This window comes from Anopheles gambiae, chromosome 3 (genome assembly GCF_943734735.2).
Source record: "Anopheles gambiae chromosome 3, idAnoGambNW_F1_1, whole genome shotgun sequence".
In the NCBI taxonomy this organism is placed as follows: domain Eukaryota; kingdom Metazoa; phylum Arthropoda; class Insecta; order Diptera; family Culicidae; genus Anopheles; species Anopheles gambiae.
In genome coordinates this window covers 22,240,187-22,259,272 of record NC_064602.1, presented here as the reverse complement: position 1 = coordinate 22,259,272, position 19,086 = coordinate 22,240,187, and the positions used below count along the sequence as shown (strand labels likewise).

At 48.1% G+C, this 19,086-nt stretch overlaps 1 protein-coding gene across 2 annotated transcripts in view; it reads left to right on the top strand.

Moving 5' to 3' along the window:
* The window catches only part of LOC3291866 (protein apterous), a 62,759-nt gene extending 44,858 nt beyond the window's left edge, over window positions 1–17,901 (top strand). For both annotated transcript variants that reach the window (XM_061657676.1, XM_061657675.1), the window contains exons 6-9: window positions 7,821–7,994; window positions 8,072–8,334; window positions 16,213–16,409; window positions 17,030–17,901. In XM_061657676.1, coding sequence (XP_061513660.1) covers window positions 7,821–7,994; window positions 8,072–8,334; window positions 16,213–16,409; window positions 17,030–17,200 — 805 coding nt within the window. In that variant the 3' untranslated portion in view covers window positions 17,201–17,901. The remainder of the gene's footprint in view (window positions 1–7,820; window positions 7,995–8,071; window positions 8,335–16,212; window positions 16,410–17,029) is intronic.
* The last annotated feature ends 1,185 nt before the right edge of the window (window positions 17,902–19,086 follow it).

Here is a 19,086-nt window from a genome sequence, read left to right as displayed (position 1 = left end):
TAGAACGCACGAAGCAACCCAACTTACTTAAGACCGCGTAAAAAGCGTTTCCCGCACCAGCCAACCAACCAAGTCTAAATGTTGTGCGAGCATTTAAACGCATCTTGGGCACATTTCCGAAAGTCATAAAGCTTAAATTTACGACAAATAAATCATTCCTCGTACGGCGAGCAGTGAGTAAGTGAAAAAAAAACGTTGGAGCAGAGCGGGAGGAAAACTCATGAAGCTGTAGCTGCGCCAACCAGACTGGCGGCCATTCTGTCCGTCAGTCAGTCAGGTTAAAGATGGACCTCGGGCGCTCGGGCAAGTACACCCAGCGGAGGCCTCGCACGCTGAAGGCCTCGCAGAAAGAGCGGCTTGTATGTACAAGCTTGTTTCGGTCGCTTTGGATGGATCGTGTCTTAAGCAGGTTCAAATCTTGCCACCAAAAACCGTTTGTCGCCTTAACGCGTCCACCTGCACCACCAACGCTGCCGCCTTTGCCGCATATGGCCCCGTACGGCAGGGTGTTCCGAAACCGGAACGAATCCATTTCCCTTCCTCTCTTGCCATCCCCGTTCTCTGCTACGGAATGGGATTATGATGAATGGCCGTACCCGAGACATTCGTCTTCCGTGAACGGGTACATGATTTACGGATATCTCAATTTAGATATCATATTTTACAGTTCGCCACCCTGCACCCTGTCTCTGAGGCTGAGGAAGCCCATTGGACACACTGGAAGATGATGTGCGACGGTGGACGGAGGTCCGGGGGAATGATAAATTTCCTCACGGTAATGTGGAGAAGTTTGCTGTTTTTGGGGCCCGTCTTGAGCGATGTGTCTTGAGTCCGTGTACGCATTTGCGGTTATATGTAGCGTCGGGCGGAAATTTGATCCGCTCGGGATCGTGCATCGTGGGCTTGGCACAATCGCTTGGTGCGTTCGACCAATCACAATCGTCTCGGGAGGGGGGGGCTTGATACTGTGCCAGGGAGGGGATAATATATTGTTGAAAAAATTGCATCGATGCAGTTTCCACAGTGCCGAAGCGATGGGGGACAAAAACCAAGGGACGCTGGAGGAAAACTACAAACAATATGTAAAACACAAGGAAATTAAACCAAGCAAAACCAAAAAGACAGGAAAAAAGACAACTTTGCAGCAAAACTGTTTCCTACGAAAACGGTGACATGTGCAGCTTATAAATCATTTAAAAAAACGGAGAAGAGCAACACGCATCCAAACAAACAAAAAAAAAAAAACACTCCACATGAAAACAAGCCGTGAAAACCAAACCCCTCATAAAACCCTTTTTGGCGCTTGGGTGCCATCGGGTTGACGCGGTGCGAGATGGATTTAATGTCGTGTTCTGGGAATCAGAGCAAATTTTTCATCCGAATAACAAATAAAACTGCCATTCCATTCCGTTGGGCGCGAGACGTTGGCGCTGGCGCATTCTTGCTGGGATCATCTGGGAGGCTTGTCTGGAACTGGCTGGAACTGCATGCTGATGGCGGTTTTGTGATCCAAGATGTGCGAAAGATGCTTTTTTTTTTTTCACGCCCCAGGTTGATTATGGTTTATCATAGTTTGTTGAACTCAATTTTTGCAAAAACCTTCAAAAAGGACTCAATTTTATCGAAAATCATTCATTCAAAGTATCCTAATGCAAGGCATGTATCATCAAAATTTCCTATTTCGTAATGAAGATATAATTTAATAAACTTAAAGGGTTCAAGATTTTATCCAGCAAACCATGTTTCAAATATTTAACAATTGTTACGAAATGTGGAATGAATGCTGCAACATGATGCTCCCTTTTGTTTCGTTTCAAATGCTCCACAAAATTTCCCGCGCTCATTTTAAACCATTCCAACCATGCAAATGAGTTCCCGGCCCGGCGGGAAATCGCAGACACGGGCGCTTCCGTGGAATTTTGTCGGCAAACTACCGAAAAATGCGCCTCACAGGCCCCGAAACGCTACCGATTGTGAATGTTAATTTAGCCGAAAAATTGACGTCAAGCCACGGGCGTATGCGTAACAGCCCGTCAACAATGCGGCCGGAATTCCTCGGAAAAGCCCTCCGCTCAGAACCATCCAGTCGTCGGGCGCATACAGATGCACTCGGGCGCAAAATCTGTACACCGCGCGCGCGTTTGTGTGTGTGTGTGTGTTGGGTGCAGTTTCCGCGGAAAAAAGTACCCACGCAGACGCCGTGGAAGCCAACGTTGCGCCAAACGCTGTCAAAATATGATGTGCAAAATGCAAATGCAACTGCAGGCGCGACTGGTAGGCGGGATGATGTGATGACGGTATGTTTACCACACGCTGCGCAAATGAGGGCAATGAAAACAATAAGGTAAATGAAGGGAAAGACACTGCTACACGGCGAAGACGGCCGGAACTGAGCTCAATGTTTTGGGGCGCATTCGAACAAGTTCTCATACCTGTTGCTGTATCTTTCTTCATGTATTTACGCGATTGAGTTCACTTTTGTTTCTTCTTCTGTGTTTAAGATAAAAACTTAATCAATTCAAGTCGACGGCCCACGATTCCGAAAATCGATTAATCTTGATCGCCTTTCCCCATTCCATCCTTCCCAATTTCCACGCCGCTTCCCTTTTGTACGTAAGCGTATCATCATAATCCCGGTCGAATGAAACTGATTTTGACAGCTTTCCGCCGCGAGTGGCTGTGTGCTAGTCAAAACAGCATGAAACGGGAGCAGCCCAAAAATGAATGTGAAAAAAACGTCTGCCAAGAACAGAGCCCACACCTTTTGCCACCTTGCATTCGTGAGTGTGAATTTTGAGTAAGAATTCCCCCCGAAAAAAAAGATAAACATACAGATACAAAAGCGTAGAACCATGGAAAAATTGAAATAGAGGAGCAAAAGAAGAAAAACAAACAAACAAATACGTAAACAAAACACTGACACATACACACACACACACACGCTGAGACTCATAAGAGTGAGGAAAAGAGCTGAAAATTGAAAAATTATGCAAATTAAATGTTAATTTTATTTAATCAACGAGTAATTTATGAATATTTGAAAAATTTGAATAAGACAAGAGTGAACAACGACGAATCACACGAGTCGGAGGAGACAACAGCAACAGCAAAAATCGCATTCACTCAGAATCCTACGGGAGATGTGGAACGCAACCACTCACACCAAGCCCTCTGTTGTCTTTTTTTTTGCTCTCTGTACTTCCTGCACCATTCACATGAAGCGATGTTACGAGCGCGCGAAGTAAGTTTCGTTTTTCTTCCCATCACATTGCCCCACAAGTCTAAATACCCTTCCAAACCGTAAAAAAAACCTGCTGACCACAAGTGGACAGATTAACAAAAAGGGGCACAAGAAAAGACGACTACCAAGAGCGATCATCAGCGAAATATACGAGGACAGCGCGATACTACTCATTTGTATGCTGAGCTTTTAATAAAGATAAGAACGCAAACGAGAAATGGCTTCTTGGCCGGGTCTGGGGCAAGAGGCGAACGAGCAAACCCGTGGAAAGGTGACCGATGGCGCACACCGAATGTATGGCGGGATTTCGTTGTTTTTTTCCGCTCTCAACTGTCTCTCAGGTTCCTTTCCTGCTCTTGTTTCAGCTCACCAGTCGTTGGTGGTAATCGGTTGTGGGGTTTTTTTTTTGTCGGTCTGTTTTTCTGTACCTTCCGTTGCTGGAGCTTTTGGGAAAGTAAATGGCTCTGTTAGGGCACTGCATCGTGCACCACCCGAATGCACACGGAACCGCTTCCTCGCGGTGCTTCCTACCGTTCTGTGCGGTGCTAAGTGGGTCAATTAATTTTTCCCCCCGACACCGACCGATTTATAACACCGTGCCCCTGCCGTGCGTTGCACTTTGGGCGTTTCGGCGAGTTTCTGCGGCAGCACTGCGACGCTTCGCACGACGCGCCGGTTGGGGTTCGATCGATAAAGTGTCAAAGCTTAATATATATCGAGCAAGCGTTCCCGTGCTGCCCGAAGGTCAATAATTTAATCAAACGTCATTTGTCCTATCAAGGATGATAAACGTACCGGCGATGCTCGTTCCGGGAGCGCTCGCACTATCGTAATTTGGGCGATGGCACGTTTTGGGATGGGAGCAACGAGCCGACAGCGACGATGATCACGCTTATCTTGGCCGTCCCGGGCTGGGCCCGCGTAGATTATCACCTTATTATTATTTTCTCGGAATGAATTAATGCAAACGAACCGCAATGGTACGGAGAGGGAGGACAAAAACCGGAAAAATGCAAAACTGTCACTCACGTTGGGGTCTGGGTGACTCACTTCTCAAGACAGAGGGTTTACGTGCACGTCTGTTCCGAGCGAGAGCGACTCCAAACGATCGACATTAACTGTGAATGTTTACAGCTTCATGGCGTGGGCCATTTTATCTTTCTCTTTCTGTCTCTGTTCAGTGTGCCGATGTGGACACTGGAAGCTGGCATTAGAGGTTGTAGGTGTCTCGGTTCGGTCGAGGAGTGAATTAGTTAGACAAACAAATGGCTCCCCCAAAGATGGAGCCGTGCAATCGGATCGACGCGTTGAGCGGTGGTACGCATAATGATGCTACTTAACCGATCGGTAGCTTGAGTGATATATGGATGGCAATTTTTCAGGCTGCAGTGTTGGATCTAGTCATTTGGAAGTGTTCCGCTAGTTATCGGCTGTAGCAAATGCAATTATGAGCCGTTTAGACACATTATTAACAAGGTTTCGCTTGCACAATGAGTGGGACGTATCGAATCGGTTTGCTTGGTGGCAATTTCGTGGATATTAATCAGGCAATTTCCGTTCGTTTTGTCTTGCCAACTAGCCGAGTCGTCCTTGAGCAGTAGAAGAACCGAACTTCTCAGAACCTCACAGCAATAGGGCAACTATTTGTCAGCATCTCAATATCTTGGTTTCTGTCACAACGACTCGGCAAATTCGCTTTGCCACAGATGTTCTATTCTTGGCCCCGAATTAGCGAATCGGGTCACAACGACTTACTACCTCCCCAAAGTGATCTTGTAGCCGACTTCAGATTGGTCGACTGGCAGATTTATGAATGAAACGCGTTGTTGGCCACATGTTACTCTGCCAACAGGGGAAAACGCTCATTCCCATCGTCCGAGGTCTAGGCACCCTCGTAGGTCTCACCACTAAATCAGTCACCTTTGTCATCAAGATTGAGCATCATCGAGCAGGTTCAATGTTAGGCTTTTTGGGGTGAGAGCGGAATGGGGTAAGATAGGAATCTTTGGGTCACTACCAGCTTGGCGAGAGAAACCGCGTGGACCACAGGCCCCTCACAGCTCCCCCAAGACAGCAGGTCACAAGGCCGTAAATAAGCGAATTTGTTAGCCATCAGGTTGAGATTCCCAGCGAGGGCCAGCAGCAGCAGCGGGAATTCCCTTTTTTCCGGATCCAACTCCTCCCTCCTCCCCTCTGCCGCGTGTGGTCCGGCAGGAAGCTCCCGACGCGGATCGAATTCCGCGCCTGGGAGCAGTTATGAGTTATGATCCCGGTGGATGTATTCGCACGCCGTTCGCTGTCCCCAAAGTCGTTGACGCATCTGCGGGAGCTTGCGCAGAATTGGCGCAGGCCCTCGGCGGGGTAACCGTTCCATTTGCATTTGAGTTGAACGGTGTAAACGGAACGGAGCGAAAGAGAGTGAGCGGGACTGGTTACGAAAGATCGTAAACGAATGCTCGACTCCCAGCAGGTGATGGATAAATTTGGGATAAAGGTAGACGTAGTGCGTACGTTACCGGCTGTTCCTTTTGCTTGGCTTCCTTCAACGTAGCATCGAGAGATCCGCGATCTCGCGTGTACTGTTGAACGATCGTCACAATCTTTCACTGGTGTTTTTGAGCTCTCTCTCTATTCTCGTTCTCTGCCTGCCCGTTCGGGGCAACATGGGGCCTTCTGATTTAGGTTTCACTGCTCTTCTGGACAGTTGTCGTGCTTTTTTTTTGCGCAATCCTCACCCGCGAGAGGCTTTGCGATATTATTGAAATTTTTACGATCCACAAACAAAACATTAAATACCCCATATAAGCTTGCTAAAGAGCCAGCGAGCGATAACAGTAAAACCCAATATTTTATGTCTCTATTTATGAATATCTGTACCTCTCTCTCCTCCCCCCCCTTCCCGTTTTAAATGGTGAACCCTCTTTAGCATATTCAACCACGGCCTGTGGGTAGCTGTTTATGCCAGAGAGTGCACTTGCACCGCATGGAACAAGCGAAATGCATTTTAGGGGGATGAGTTGGCGAGTCGAGACGATCGGCGATCAGTTTACAGATCGAAACGGCAAAGCGGGAAGCGGCGCAAACGCCTCTTTTGCCTGTTAATTCATGTCAACGGGGGCGAAGATCAAAAACCTCGGGAAACGGGATGTGGAATGTTGCATATCATTTTGTGTCCAATTGGTGAATCCACCCAGGCGGCGTGGTCCGTCGGTACGCACACACGCTGCAGGTGCACCGGAGCGGTCGTTAAGGAGTCGCTGCCGCTGCTGGTAAACCGATCGGACTGCTTCGATGCGTCCGAAGCAAACGCGCGGTGGATGCGGACGGTGGTGGGCAATTTTATAGGAATATAGATTAAATCATAAGATCATAAAATCAGCATCCCCAGCGTGACGAGACACCCGCTGCTCGCCAAACGGTCAGCTGAGTTGTCTGCGGTGCGCACCCCGGGCCGGAGAGTCGGGACGATTCGGCGCGCCAGCACGTGGTGGTAGATACGCACCGAGCCGCGTGGTAGAGGTGGTGGGCTCAGGAAAACATAAACTTTGGAATAAAATTTCACTCATAAAACGCGGTATCCAGCAGCGCTGGGCGACCGACCGACGGGCAAGCTTTCTGGCGGGGTCAGCGATTTTTTGTTTTTTCTTCGGAGAGAGCAATCCACACACGGCAGGGTGACACAGGGTTTATGATGGGTTTGGGCTTCTTTTTTTTAACTCTGAATTGTCACTGGCAACGTTACCAACAAATACCCAATAACGTTGGTAAACAAACAGACTGTTTACGGACTGTCAAATGAACGTCAAACGTTCGCAACAAAGGGCATGAAACGAGAGCTCATGTGCTTTAAAAATCTCGTTTATCTTCATATTCCAAATAATAATGATAATATTTCCCCGATCATAAAACTGGTACCGCCATCATCTGCTTCATCACTGCCCTCGTACACATTCTGTGAACGCCCAAAATTTCCATGCCCAAGCAAAGTATGTCATAACTCATGTGTTGCCCGCCGTCGACGGGCTTTAGTTCTGGGTCCCTGCACATGACAAGCCTCGTCGTGCATCGATGGAAGCGATCTGGTCGTGCAAGTGATGCCCTAACACTGACACACACACACGCACGTTAGTCAAATGAGGAAACGAGCCGAAAGAATATGATTAAAAGCAAGAACGGGCTACCAGCGGCATCTCCCGGCGATGCACGATGTAGCACGAAAAATTGTAGCATACCGCCTACAACATAAATTTCTAACGTTCCCGCTTTTCACCGAACTGGAACGAAGGTTTTCCCCTGCCTTGCGATGTAACAGAAATTCTGGGAAAATCGTACCCACCGTTCGACGCCGGTGGCCGCCCGGTTCGGCGGGACACTTGTTGTCGCGTAATGTGAGTCTGCCCTCCGGGGGCATTATGAAAGATTAATGGGACGGTATGGCTGGCGTCTTGGCTGGTGCGACGAATCGGAAGCGTTCCCGGAGAATGTCACCGATGAGATGGGAAAAAAGCGGGGCTGCTGCATAACGATGCTGATCGGTTTCACTTAATAACGCGTTTTTCTCTCTTTCCCGGTATTGCAGGGTATTCGGTTCGCGACGGTGCTCCAAGTGTTTGGCGTCGATCAGCTCCTCCGAGCTGGTGATGCGCGCCCGGCATCTGGTATTCCACATACGATGCTTCTCCTGCGCCGTCTGCAACACGCCGCTGAACAAGGGCGACCACTACACGATACGGGACTCGGCCGTCTTCTGTCGGTAAGTGTTGGCTTACGTGACGAGCCTTTCGTTGAACTTGCTCTGAATTTGCTTCCCATTTTCCCCCGCCCTTCCAGATCACACATTGAGCTACCGCTGGAGGCGGCCACCACCCCGGGGCTACCGGGGATGCCGATGCAGTGTCCTTACCAGAGCCAGTACGGTACCTCGCCGGTCGCCCCGCTCAGCCCGAGCGACTCGACGACGAGCGGCGGCAAGCTGAACCCGGCCACCTACTACCCACCGCACGGCGTCACCGGGCTGCCGCAGCAGCCGCGCCAGAAGGGCCGGCCCCGGAAGCGGAAGCCCAAAGACATCGAAGCCATGACGGCTAGCCTCGGTAAGTGGGCGGTTTGGGTGGCGCGATGGGCGCACTATTTATGCATTCTTTTTCGTGTGTTATTTGTTGTTATTTTACAAAACAAGAAGAAAATCCTTGTTTGATTCGAGATAAGAACTGGCAATGGAAAACTACGGTTTGTGCGATGGCTTTCGGACGTGCCGTGCCGGGTTGGAAGCTCCGTTTTGGACACGATGGATGTTTTTTTTTGTTGTGTACGATCACACGCAATCTGATGAACATCGCACACCGTATCATACGTTACATTGCTACCCGATAACGATCGTAACGTTTGAATTTCGCAAAAATATGAATTTATGATCATGCATCTGGTATGAAACAAAGCGTTGCGGAGGGTTTGGGGTGAAGCCAGGACAGGACAGTTTGTAATACAGTTGTTTCTTCTTCCTCTCTTTGCCTCTTATTTTATGCGCGTCTGTGAGCGTATCCACCGATAGACGTTGACGCACCGCATCATAGATTCATTTATATTGCCTTTGCGTTTTTTTCTTCCTCCGCTAAAACTACAACCACTCTGCAACACGCTCAAATTGTGCGTGTGTGTCGGTCTTGAGTATGTTATGATCGCGTGTTGGAACCGCTGGCTTAGCCGCGGATCAGCTGGCATGGGAAGAGCGACCATCAAGGGGTCTGTGGAAGCACAAAAAAAAGTGCTTCAACAAGCGATCGGGGGGCGATCTGTGTTCGCACGCCTCTACCGCAACGCATGGTTCGGTGAAAATTTATGATGCTACCATCCCAGGCAAGGGGGAGTTCAGCTAGCTCCCCTCCAACGGTTTTCCGTTGCGACATGGCGTGGCAAGCGCCGGGGGTGACAGAAATAAATAAATATTTAGTATGTAACGTTTGTGCGGAGTGATGAACGATGTTGATACGGTGGTGTTGTGCCTTCCTACTCGCTCCACTCCTCTTGTTGTGTAGCATCTTCCCCGGGGACCACCAAAACAGCGATGTTGGGCGGGTTTTCGCACTGCAAAAATGAGTGAGACAGAGAGAGAAGGGGATTAAAAAAATACAAAAAGGGGTATGCGATCTCTGAACTTGCCCCTTGCGACGACCACGATGGCTATCGTTGTAATTGCTTCGGTGAGCTTTTAGCTACCGCTCGCCTGGACGATGGACGACCGGGGATCAGCAGCGGCAGCGGCAAAGGTTTATCCGTTTTGGTCTTTGCAGATATTGTTTTATGTTTTGCTGTATCGCTTTTTAATGCGCCGAGCGCCGGCACGCACCGCGCCCCGCATAGGCCAGCTTGACCTTTTCCGTTGGAACTCGTTCGTATCGCTATCTTGGCGTATTTGCCCCTCTCGATCGTCCCCCTCGCGGTTGAGTATCGGCCGAACGACCTAGACGCAAGTAAAAGCAGATGGTTGTTTCTCTGTCCGCGAGTGTGTGTGTTCGTTTTGAGTGACAGGTCATGTCGTGGAATGTTGTTACGTTTTGCGAACCATGGGTAATGTAAGGCAGTGGCAGCATTAACGCACACACACACGAAAAAAAAACGACAGAAATAGAATGAAAAATGGAGAATGAACATTGCAAAAAAAGCAACAAAACAAAACCAGACATGGCTGCTTGAGCACATTGCACAAGTATGATTAATATGCCACGATTAACTTGACTTGATAGTAAACACGATGTAAATATTCATAGTTTGCAAGAAAGTAGACATACACATACGGTAACTTTAATGTATTCCGAACAGCCGGGCCTTCCGTTTACGGAGGCTTAATCTATTTGCTAGAATTGTTTGATTACCGGTTCCTGGAGTCCCGGAGGGGTGATTTTGATGATATTGTGGAGCTCCAAAACCCATCCTCATTTGGCAACAACGGTTGCGAGTGCTAATGATGTGTCATTTACTAACGCGTTGGCCGGGAGACATGCCACTTGATGTTGCAGCTCTAATCTCTACCTCACGCCAGCATCCAAACGTTGGAAAGGGTTTGAGCGCCGGGTTCAATGCATGTAGCCCGGCAGGCTTTCGTGCATAATGAAGATGCCTCCCTTTTCGGTAGCTTAATTGAGGCGTGATTTGATGAGAGTAAATGATGAGGTTCCTGCATCTGTGAGCCTACGAAAGGTAGGTGGTGCGGTATGTTTCCGGGTCCCTTAAAACGGTTTGGAGCTCGTGCTTTTTTACATGATCATCACTTCAACAGCTCCAACAGGGCTTCGCAGCCTCCCCGGAAATGGCTTCCGTGTTAGGCTGCATGTTCTACTCATCGCATTCTGAGAAAACGGGGCCGAATGGAAAGTTCTTTCTACCGCTGCTATCAGACGGCAAGACATCAGGAACCCACCGACCGGCAACCGACTGTTTGTGATGTCTATTAGTGGGAAATCATCATCACTGGTGGCGGGAGGGTTAGAAGAAACTAACCCATCGCTACCGGTTCTAACAGCAACAAAATTCAGGGCTTATGAAATGATGGAAAGACGTTTGTGTGTGTTTAGGCCAACTTCCAGGAACTGACTGTCGGCGGGGACGCGCTTATCTCTATTAGCACTCACCCGAAGTGGACGAGAAAACTAGACAAACGCTGCATGTAGCCCCGGCCGGAGGCTGCGATCGAGTTGTTGAGTGTCGGCGGCAGAAAAGGGGTTCAGTGCGTGCGCAAGGCCGTCCTGTGTCTCGAGGTCGCACCTACTTTTTTTTCTGTCTGGTGCCTCAGGCCTAGAAGCCTCTTCAGCTCTCTTCAGCAGCTCGGGTGCGCCCCCTTCAAAAGCTGGGAATTGCCGCGATGACACGCGGGCATTGTGCGCTTTCAATCCCATCCCCACCGAATGGTAGTAAAGAAGTCGAAAAGTTAATAAACATATCATAAAGAAAGAGATTGTAAAAGGTCGTAGGTTCAATAAAAACGCCCTGGTACCCGATGGTTGCTTACCACTACCAGCACCACTACCACCATCATATCCCGTCTGCTTTCGGATGCTTACGGCAATGCCCAGCGGGTCTCGCAGTTGGGCTGCCGCATCGGGGAAAGGGCAGAATAGGGCCACAGAGCAACAGCTACACCGGTCCTTGGGAGACGGGTCGTGGGAGCGGGAAGGCGGCATGGTGAGCGGTGTAGAATGTGAGCTATCAACCGGTTCGCAGGACCAGATCGGTTTCGTAGAGAAGATTCTTATCGGGCGAGTCTCAGCTGGGAAGAGCAACAGCACCAGCAATAGCAGGACACAGATGTGACGGGGCGCAGGTTTTTGTCCGTAGTTTTTCTTTTTCAGTTGTTGTCATCTGGCCCTGTTGTTTTGGATTGGATTACTTCGGGGTTAATTTATGATCACAACAGTTGCCGTTCCCAAGCGCGCGCGTCCGGGCTGGAACAACCCATTGACCTGACCTGATTTCTGTTCGACGCTGCCGTTCTTTGCTCGGGACCACGTCTTCGGGACCACGTTGTAATCGTACGGATATTGAGATGTAACGTGATCCTGTGATAGTGGAACAAGAGGAAGAACGAACGCAACAGCAAAACACATAGAAGATAGATTAATTTATTGCTTTATGATTTAAGAAGCAATATTTACGAACCTGTGCGCTTATCTCACACCGCTTTGCACGTTCACAGCCCCAGCGGGATGGTCTTGTTCCAAGAAAAGTCATTTCCAATTCCCATCTTGAGCATCTTATTTAAAGCAATGTTTTAAAGCCATCATTTCGTTTATGCTCTCAGAATATTAAGTCACGTTTGCAATCAATACGATCCTGTCAGTTCGTTGCGTTTTGTTATTTCGAAATCGAACTCTTTGTGGCTGTCTGCCCTAAAGTGCCACATAAAAATGATGCCAAACAATATAGGGCGCCGTGTTCAAGGACAACCCGCGAACAACCGATTGCCCAAGGATATTATATAAATTGGTTTCTGTATTTTTTCTTTCTTACTTGTACGGAACTTTACGATCTTCCCGATTTATGATCTACCGCGATCCTGCGATGCACGGACACGTATGTATGGGGCGATAAACATGTTAATAACAACTTCCAACACTGACTCGAAACATTCATCAGAGTGCGGCATTAAAGCTCCGAAAGGATTGCTTTCTCAGAGTCGAGTTCCATTTTCAAGGACTACACAAAACCACCGACCCGCCACCATTGACGTGCCGAATGTTTGTGTGTGTGTGTGTGTGTGTGTGTGTGTGTGTGTGTACCGATCAAACGTTAAACGCCAGACAAACGGTGACTTCGCGGGATGGGCAAAAGAAAATGAAATCTGTTTGCGCATCGGGCGCATCACGGGCTGCAGTCAGTTTTAATGTCAATGTTTAATGTTTGTACTGCCTACTGACCGACTAGAACCGCGCGCTGTCGGCGAAACCCCCCCTGCATTTCGGACAGCACAAAGGCACCGTGCTGCTGCTGCTGCTGTTACTATCCCTTTCCGATGGGAGCACAAAAGCGGAAAAAGAACAACCCAAAACAATAAAAACAAATCAACTCCCGAGGAAGTACCATTGTTTTTTGTAATGATTAACGACTCCACGCTGTATTGCTGTGGGATGGTGAGACCCACCGGTGCAGGGTAGAATGTACAGGGGTAAACACAAGAGAGAAAAAAACCCTTCCCGGACTGACGGAGGGACGCTGGCCAGTGCTGTTTGTGTTGGAAGCTGGAAAGGCTATCTTCCGTATCTTCCGTGGCAAGATACACTTTGGATGGGTGCATCGAATTGGTTCGGCTAACCGGTGTTACCCAGCGCGGACGTGGACGAACCAGGAACCGGTTTGCCGGATTGTTTAATCAGCGTGAGCTCCTCCCTCTCAGTCTGGGAGCATTCTTCAATTTACTTATGCGCTTCTTCATGTTTTGTAAAAAGACAATGCCAGACATCTTCCGCAAGCAAACGATTTGTTCGTTAAACGATTGATGCTGCTTAAAATGCAGTAACAGTAATAAAGATATATTTTTAACTCCAAATCTGAAATTAAAAATAAATAAATATAATTTCAACACTATTCGCACATTTAGCCAATTGAATGTTGTTGAAAAGCAATTTAATGGTGTTTTGCGATGTTTTACTGCTCACACTTTGTTGGAAAAACTACGCTCAAACTCTTTATGTCTTCTGTGCCCTGCGGGGACATTTATTCAATTTTCACTAGTCAGATCCCTGCAAGGAGCATTTCAGCAACGTTCCGATCATTCGAACAATTACGCATCTTTTTGGACAGAAAAAGAAAAAAAACAAAACACCAAAGTCGTGAGCACAGTTTTCTGTGCCAACTCCCAAACAGTGACCATAACCCGAGGCCTCAAGTCCAGCCAGGTCGAGAGGAAACGCAGAAGCAGAAGCAAAAAAAAACCCCAGAAGCTCAAACCATCGACTTTAACGCCCTCCGGGTTTGTAGCCGGTTGTTTGCCGAGTTTTTCCGTTTCCTGTGGCTCTCGGTCTGTTATTGTTTTTTTTTTTCGTCTGTAGACTGCGTCTTCCTCTTCTTCTTCTTCTTTTACACCGTTTACTGGCACTCCACCCCCGGTTCATCTGCACAGATTTCATTGATTTGACAACTTCAGGCGCCTAAGGGCTCCATAAAAGGGTGTAAAAGAAAGAAAGAAACCCCAAAGAAATAGACAAAAAAACGAAAAAAAATGCAGCTAAAGCTATGGGATGGAAAATGAAAAGAAAAGTAACAAAAAAACAGAAACTCCCGAAAGAAGTAAAACCCCCGAGGGTAGGAAAAGAATACCACGTGCAAACCTTAATATTAAGCCACCGAAGTAGCCCGCCACAAGCGGACCGTTTGGTAGTCGGCCGGTCAAACCAAACCATCGAACCGACCAACCAAACACAGAGAGCATACACACTGCTCGAAAAAAGAGATCCAACAAGAAAAAAAGGGAACCGACAAGGAAAACAGTATCATTGTCTGGCCGGTGCGGGTTGAACCCGGTTATTATTATTTGCTCTCGGTACCCTACGGGAGTTGGCACGCCCCACCCGCTCTCCCTCTGTAGTGCCCTCTAAAGTCCTTTCAGAAGACCGATTGACGGCAACCGCTACCGGTTCACCGGAGTGTGTGTGTGTGTCTGTGTTCGGAATCGCCTTGCAAGTGAGAAGAAATAACAAGTAGCATAATTCTAATAGTCGGAGTCCCGGAGTCGGATAGATCATGCATTTTTGAGTGTGGTCTTTTGCTTCCCGCTCACGAAGGAGGTGGTTCACTCCCCGTCTACCACCACGGGCTTCACTGTAATTTGTCTGAGACGGGGTGCTTTGCTTCTCGTATCGATCGTTCACCGCCACGGCCCCAGCGGCCTTACAACGGGTGTCTATGGTCTATGATTTTTTGGAAACATTGTTATGCTGGAGCCGCCTTTTGTCTGGCTGATCGGCTACTGGAAGTTGGCGCACTCTTTGGTTCCGATCCGAACGCGCCACCTCACGCTCACGGAATACCGGAGCAGACCCGAGTCTGACCTTAGCGTAGTGTAAGCACAATGAAGGGTGTTCGATTTGCGTAACATCAGGTAGCTACCGGGTTTCGGACGAGTCGGAAAGATCAACCCAGTTTTAAGGCCGTGGTACACAACAGAGAGACATGGAATGGATCTACTGGATGTGGAAAGGCAGTAGAAAAGAGACGCAACAAACCATCTAGCGTGGGAACAGCGTCTGTTGGTTAGAATCAATCTCACCTCGCCTAGGTAACATTTGGATGTTTAGGGCCTAGGAAGCAGGGGCATCTTTTATGACACAAAGTTGTAAACATTTACCGAAACGTCATTTTAGTGACTCAGTAGTGATGTGGAATAAACATTTCGAGAGCTTGTAGACTAACCTCCGCAATCAAAAATCCTATGCTCAAACGTCAGGTTTCACCTGCACCAATGGCTTTTAAAAGGATGTGTGTGTCTCTCTCTGGAAACCTTCAACAAGGTGTAGCAAGTTTTTGCGTCACTGTTTGCTGCCGATGTCAGACGACATTTTGATGACCTTGGGAATGAGAATCGCTGCCCCATCTGCCCGGTCCGCTTTCCAAGAAAACACTCCACGTCGATGTGGCTTTGCTGGTGAACGAAGTTTTCTCCCAGAGCCTCTTGTCGACTTGCCAGACACATCCACCATGTCCCCGATAAAGACATCGGAGTTTTGCCGTTTTTTACGATTATTATGTGGCCATGAGTGTGCCAGGCCGGCCAGCACCCCGAAAAGAAGGTTGAAGGTTGCGCGGTACATGTCAGCGTAGCTGCCCGTTCATGACCGGTGCACACGCTCGATGGCCTGACTCCCAGCATCCCACAACGCGGGAATGGCATAGGTTGTTGAGGTACGTTTATTTCCCTCCACCGAAAACCTGAAAACCCTTGAAGAAGTTAAGACAAGAGAGAGAGGAGAGCAACGCTGTGTGCGCGGGGTTTGCCTAGCCGATGCCGAGTTTTATGGTGCCTGACCAGCAACAAAACGCACAATGAGCTCAGGGATAGTCACACCCTCTTTGCGTGATGAAGGGCCCGCACGCGGTTGGAATTGGGAAGCAAGAGGAGCAACTACAACATTAAAAAAAGCCCCCGAACCTTTACATCTACCGGCATACACACGCTCTCGCGCAGAGGGCAAGTAGCGAAAAACCGATCTCCCCTTGCACCCAGCTTCACACCGAGGCTAGTGACAGAGGGTGGGCATCGTTTCGTTTCCTCTGTCCAGCGGGCCCCTTTGCGTTGGTCCATAAAACGGTAGTACAAGATGACAAGAACCCAATACATTTGCTATTCGAGGCTCTAGGGAGTGAGTTAGCAATAAAGCCCCCCTGACCGGGTACGGGGACAGAGGGTGTACACACACCATACAGTCAATTGTCTTTTACTCATCGGTCTCGTTTTCCCCGCACGGGGTTTCTTCACCTTTCAGACCTGAACACCGAGTATCTGGACCTGGGATTTAGCCGGGGGCTCGGTTCCTCGTCCCGGGCCAAACGGATGCGGACGTCCTTCAAGCACCATCAGCTCCGCACGATGAAGTCCTACTTCGCCATCAACCACAATCCGGACGCGAAGGACCTGAAGCAGCTGTCCCAGAAGACGGGACTGCCGAAGCGTGTGCTACAGGTAGGAAGGCATTGTTAATTTATTCATTTTAAATAGGTTAATAGCTTGAAGAATGGTTAGAAGAATAAGAGAGAAACAACATAGCTAGTAGAACTCACAAATGACTATTTAATAAGATTACCAGCAAGGTTAATAAGAAGAGAGCATAACAACACGTGGTTTATTTGCTTATGAGACTTGCGTAAAAGAATAGGTCATATAAGATATATTTTGCATTTAGTTGCACAGAACTAGCGAATGTATAATTGAAAAAGTAGTTTCGTTCAGTTTAGTTCACGTAGTGGCGTCTTGTTAATTAGTTTCAATGTGTTAAGAACATTATGTTAATTGAATTCTCATAGAAACGAGAGTAATCTTTACCAAACCTTCATTATGTTATTCACAATAATCAAATTAAACGAATAGAACTAGTACATCAAGTAAAATAGTATAACTAAACCCCTTCCAGACTGTTCCCAAGGCTTTGTATAGTTAAAGAATACCGTATTTTTTAGTTAAATTAAGTTAAAGTAAGTCTATAAGATATTGAAGCTCCATTTCTAATCACCCAGCTCCAATCAATACATTCATATCTAACGCTATACTCACCTCTATCTCTCTCTCTCTCCCCCTACGAATAGGTTTGGTTCCAGAACGCACGCGCAAAATGGCGCCGAATGATGATGAAGCAGGAGGGCAAAATCATCGACTCGGACAAGGGCGACGGTTCGCTCGACCTGGACGGGTACGTTTCGCACAGCCCCGGTTCCTACATTATGGGCGGCCCCGGCAGCCCCTCGTCGCTCGACTAGCAACACACGCAGTCGAGAATGCAGTGGCAAGTGCATCTTCGGCGCTGGATACGACGGCTGCTGGCGGGTGAAGCAGCGCCGGCGGCCGGTGGTGCCGTCGACCAAAACGACGATACCGCACCGCCGGTGGGTGCGGCGAAAGCTCCGTGAGTGATTGTGAGAGCGTGCGAGTTGGGGGGGGGGGGGGGAAGGGGGGGGGGAGGAGGGCTGTTGTGATCCGAGACCAGGGACGGGGAAAGTTTTGGGAAAGTTGCTGTGCAGTGAGGGAGAGAGAATAAGAGAAGTAACACAAAAAACCAGGTGCGTTAAAGGGCAGAGAGTGATTGACATCAGGTGCAAGCAGGCAGCAAGCAGCAAAAACGGATAAGGAACAACCAATCAAGCGATCAAAACCCAATGGAAAATTAGTTGTTTTTTTGTGGCATCATGCGTGAATGAGTGAATGTGCGTGTGTGCGTTTGTGATTTGTTGATGAAATAAGCACAAATGGAGATGAAAATGTAAACTACTTCCCCAACTAACTTCTCTTCCCAGACACCAAAGGGGGAGTTCCTGTGTGTGTGTGTTTGTGTGTGTGTTCGTGTGCGCTTCCCGGTGACTGCCCACGGTCATGTCATGCGGTAACACAATGATGTTATTATATTCAAATTTTCGGTTGCTTTTTTTAATGCTCGTGTGCGTGTTGTTCTCTCTCTCTCTCTCTCTCTCTCCTTTATTTCGATTATCCGGCCTGATGGGCACAGCACCAAAAAAAAAACTGTGCTCTGGAAATGAAGGGATCGTAAGAGAAAGAGTGAGAGAGAGAGGGAAAATATGTTGCAAGCAAAGGGAATGGGGCGTGCGCCCAACCAGCAAAGGCATATACAAAAAGGCCCAACTTACACCGCCCCGGACATGCAATGAATGCAATCGAAAGAGCAAGCATGTCACGCGTTTGCCTTTGTAGCGGATTCGATTCTTCCACCCGCTTTCCCTTCCCTGTCAGCATTCCTGTGCGCTCTGATGGGTGGGGGGGATGGGGATGAAAGCTTTCGGCACCGGCCAAAGACATGGTTGCTATGTGCGTTTGCTCCATGCCAACCAGTGCCAGTAGGCGGGTACTGGCGTGATGGAAAAATCTCACCGCAACGAAACGGCACGGCAAAAACAGCAACAACAGTCCAGCATGCAGGAAGCGCAATAGTGAGCAAAGAAAAAAAACTTGTAGTGCAAGCAATAAAAAAACAGAAGATAAACCGCAAAAAAAAAATGAACATAAACGCCCAGTACGAAAAAGCAGAGCGAGAGAGTTGAAGCAGTGAAGAGAAAGGGATAAAACGTAAAACACAAACGAAACTTGTGTGTTTGCAAGAAGAAGAAGCAGCAGCAGAGATGAAAAGAGAAGAAGCAATAATATTAACAGCAAAAACAAGCACGAACAAAAAAAAACGACAGCCGCTCATACAGTGCCACAAACACGTGGAGAGATGTGAAGGACAAGATATAGAACAAGAGGGAAGCAAAAGAACAGAGCAATGAGAACGGAAGAAAGAAGACAAAACTAAAAAAAGCGAGTACATTTTTATAAAACCAACGAATCCACAACGAATAGATGACTGAAGTTGATGGGCATCGACGAGCGGAAGGCAAACTGTTTGAAAAACTCGTAGAAAAGCGAAAAGAAGCGAAAAGAACCAAACACGAGCCGCGGGAAGTTGGAAACACAGAACACACAGAATAACATACACACACATGGAGTGAAGGGCTAAAAAATGGCGGTCTAGTATAACCTGGCTAGCTAAAACATCATCATAAACACAGACAAACACACACGGTTGATCGCGTATGGAAGAGATTCTTAATAATAATGTATGCACATATGATTACGCCTTGCAGGCGGCAGCATA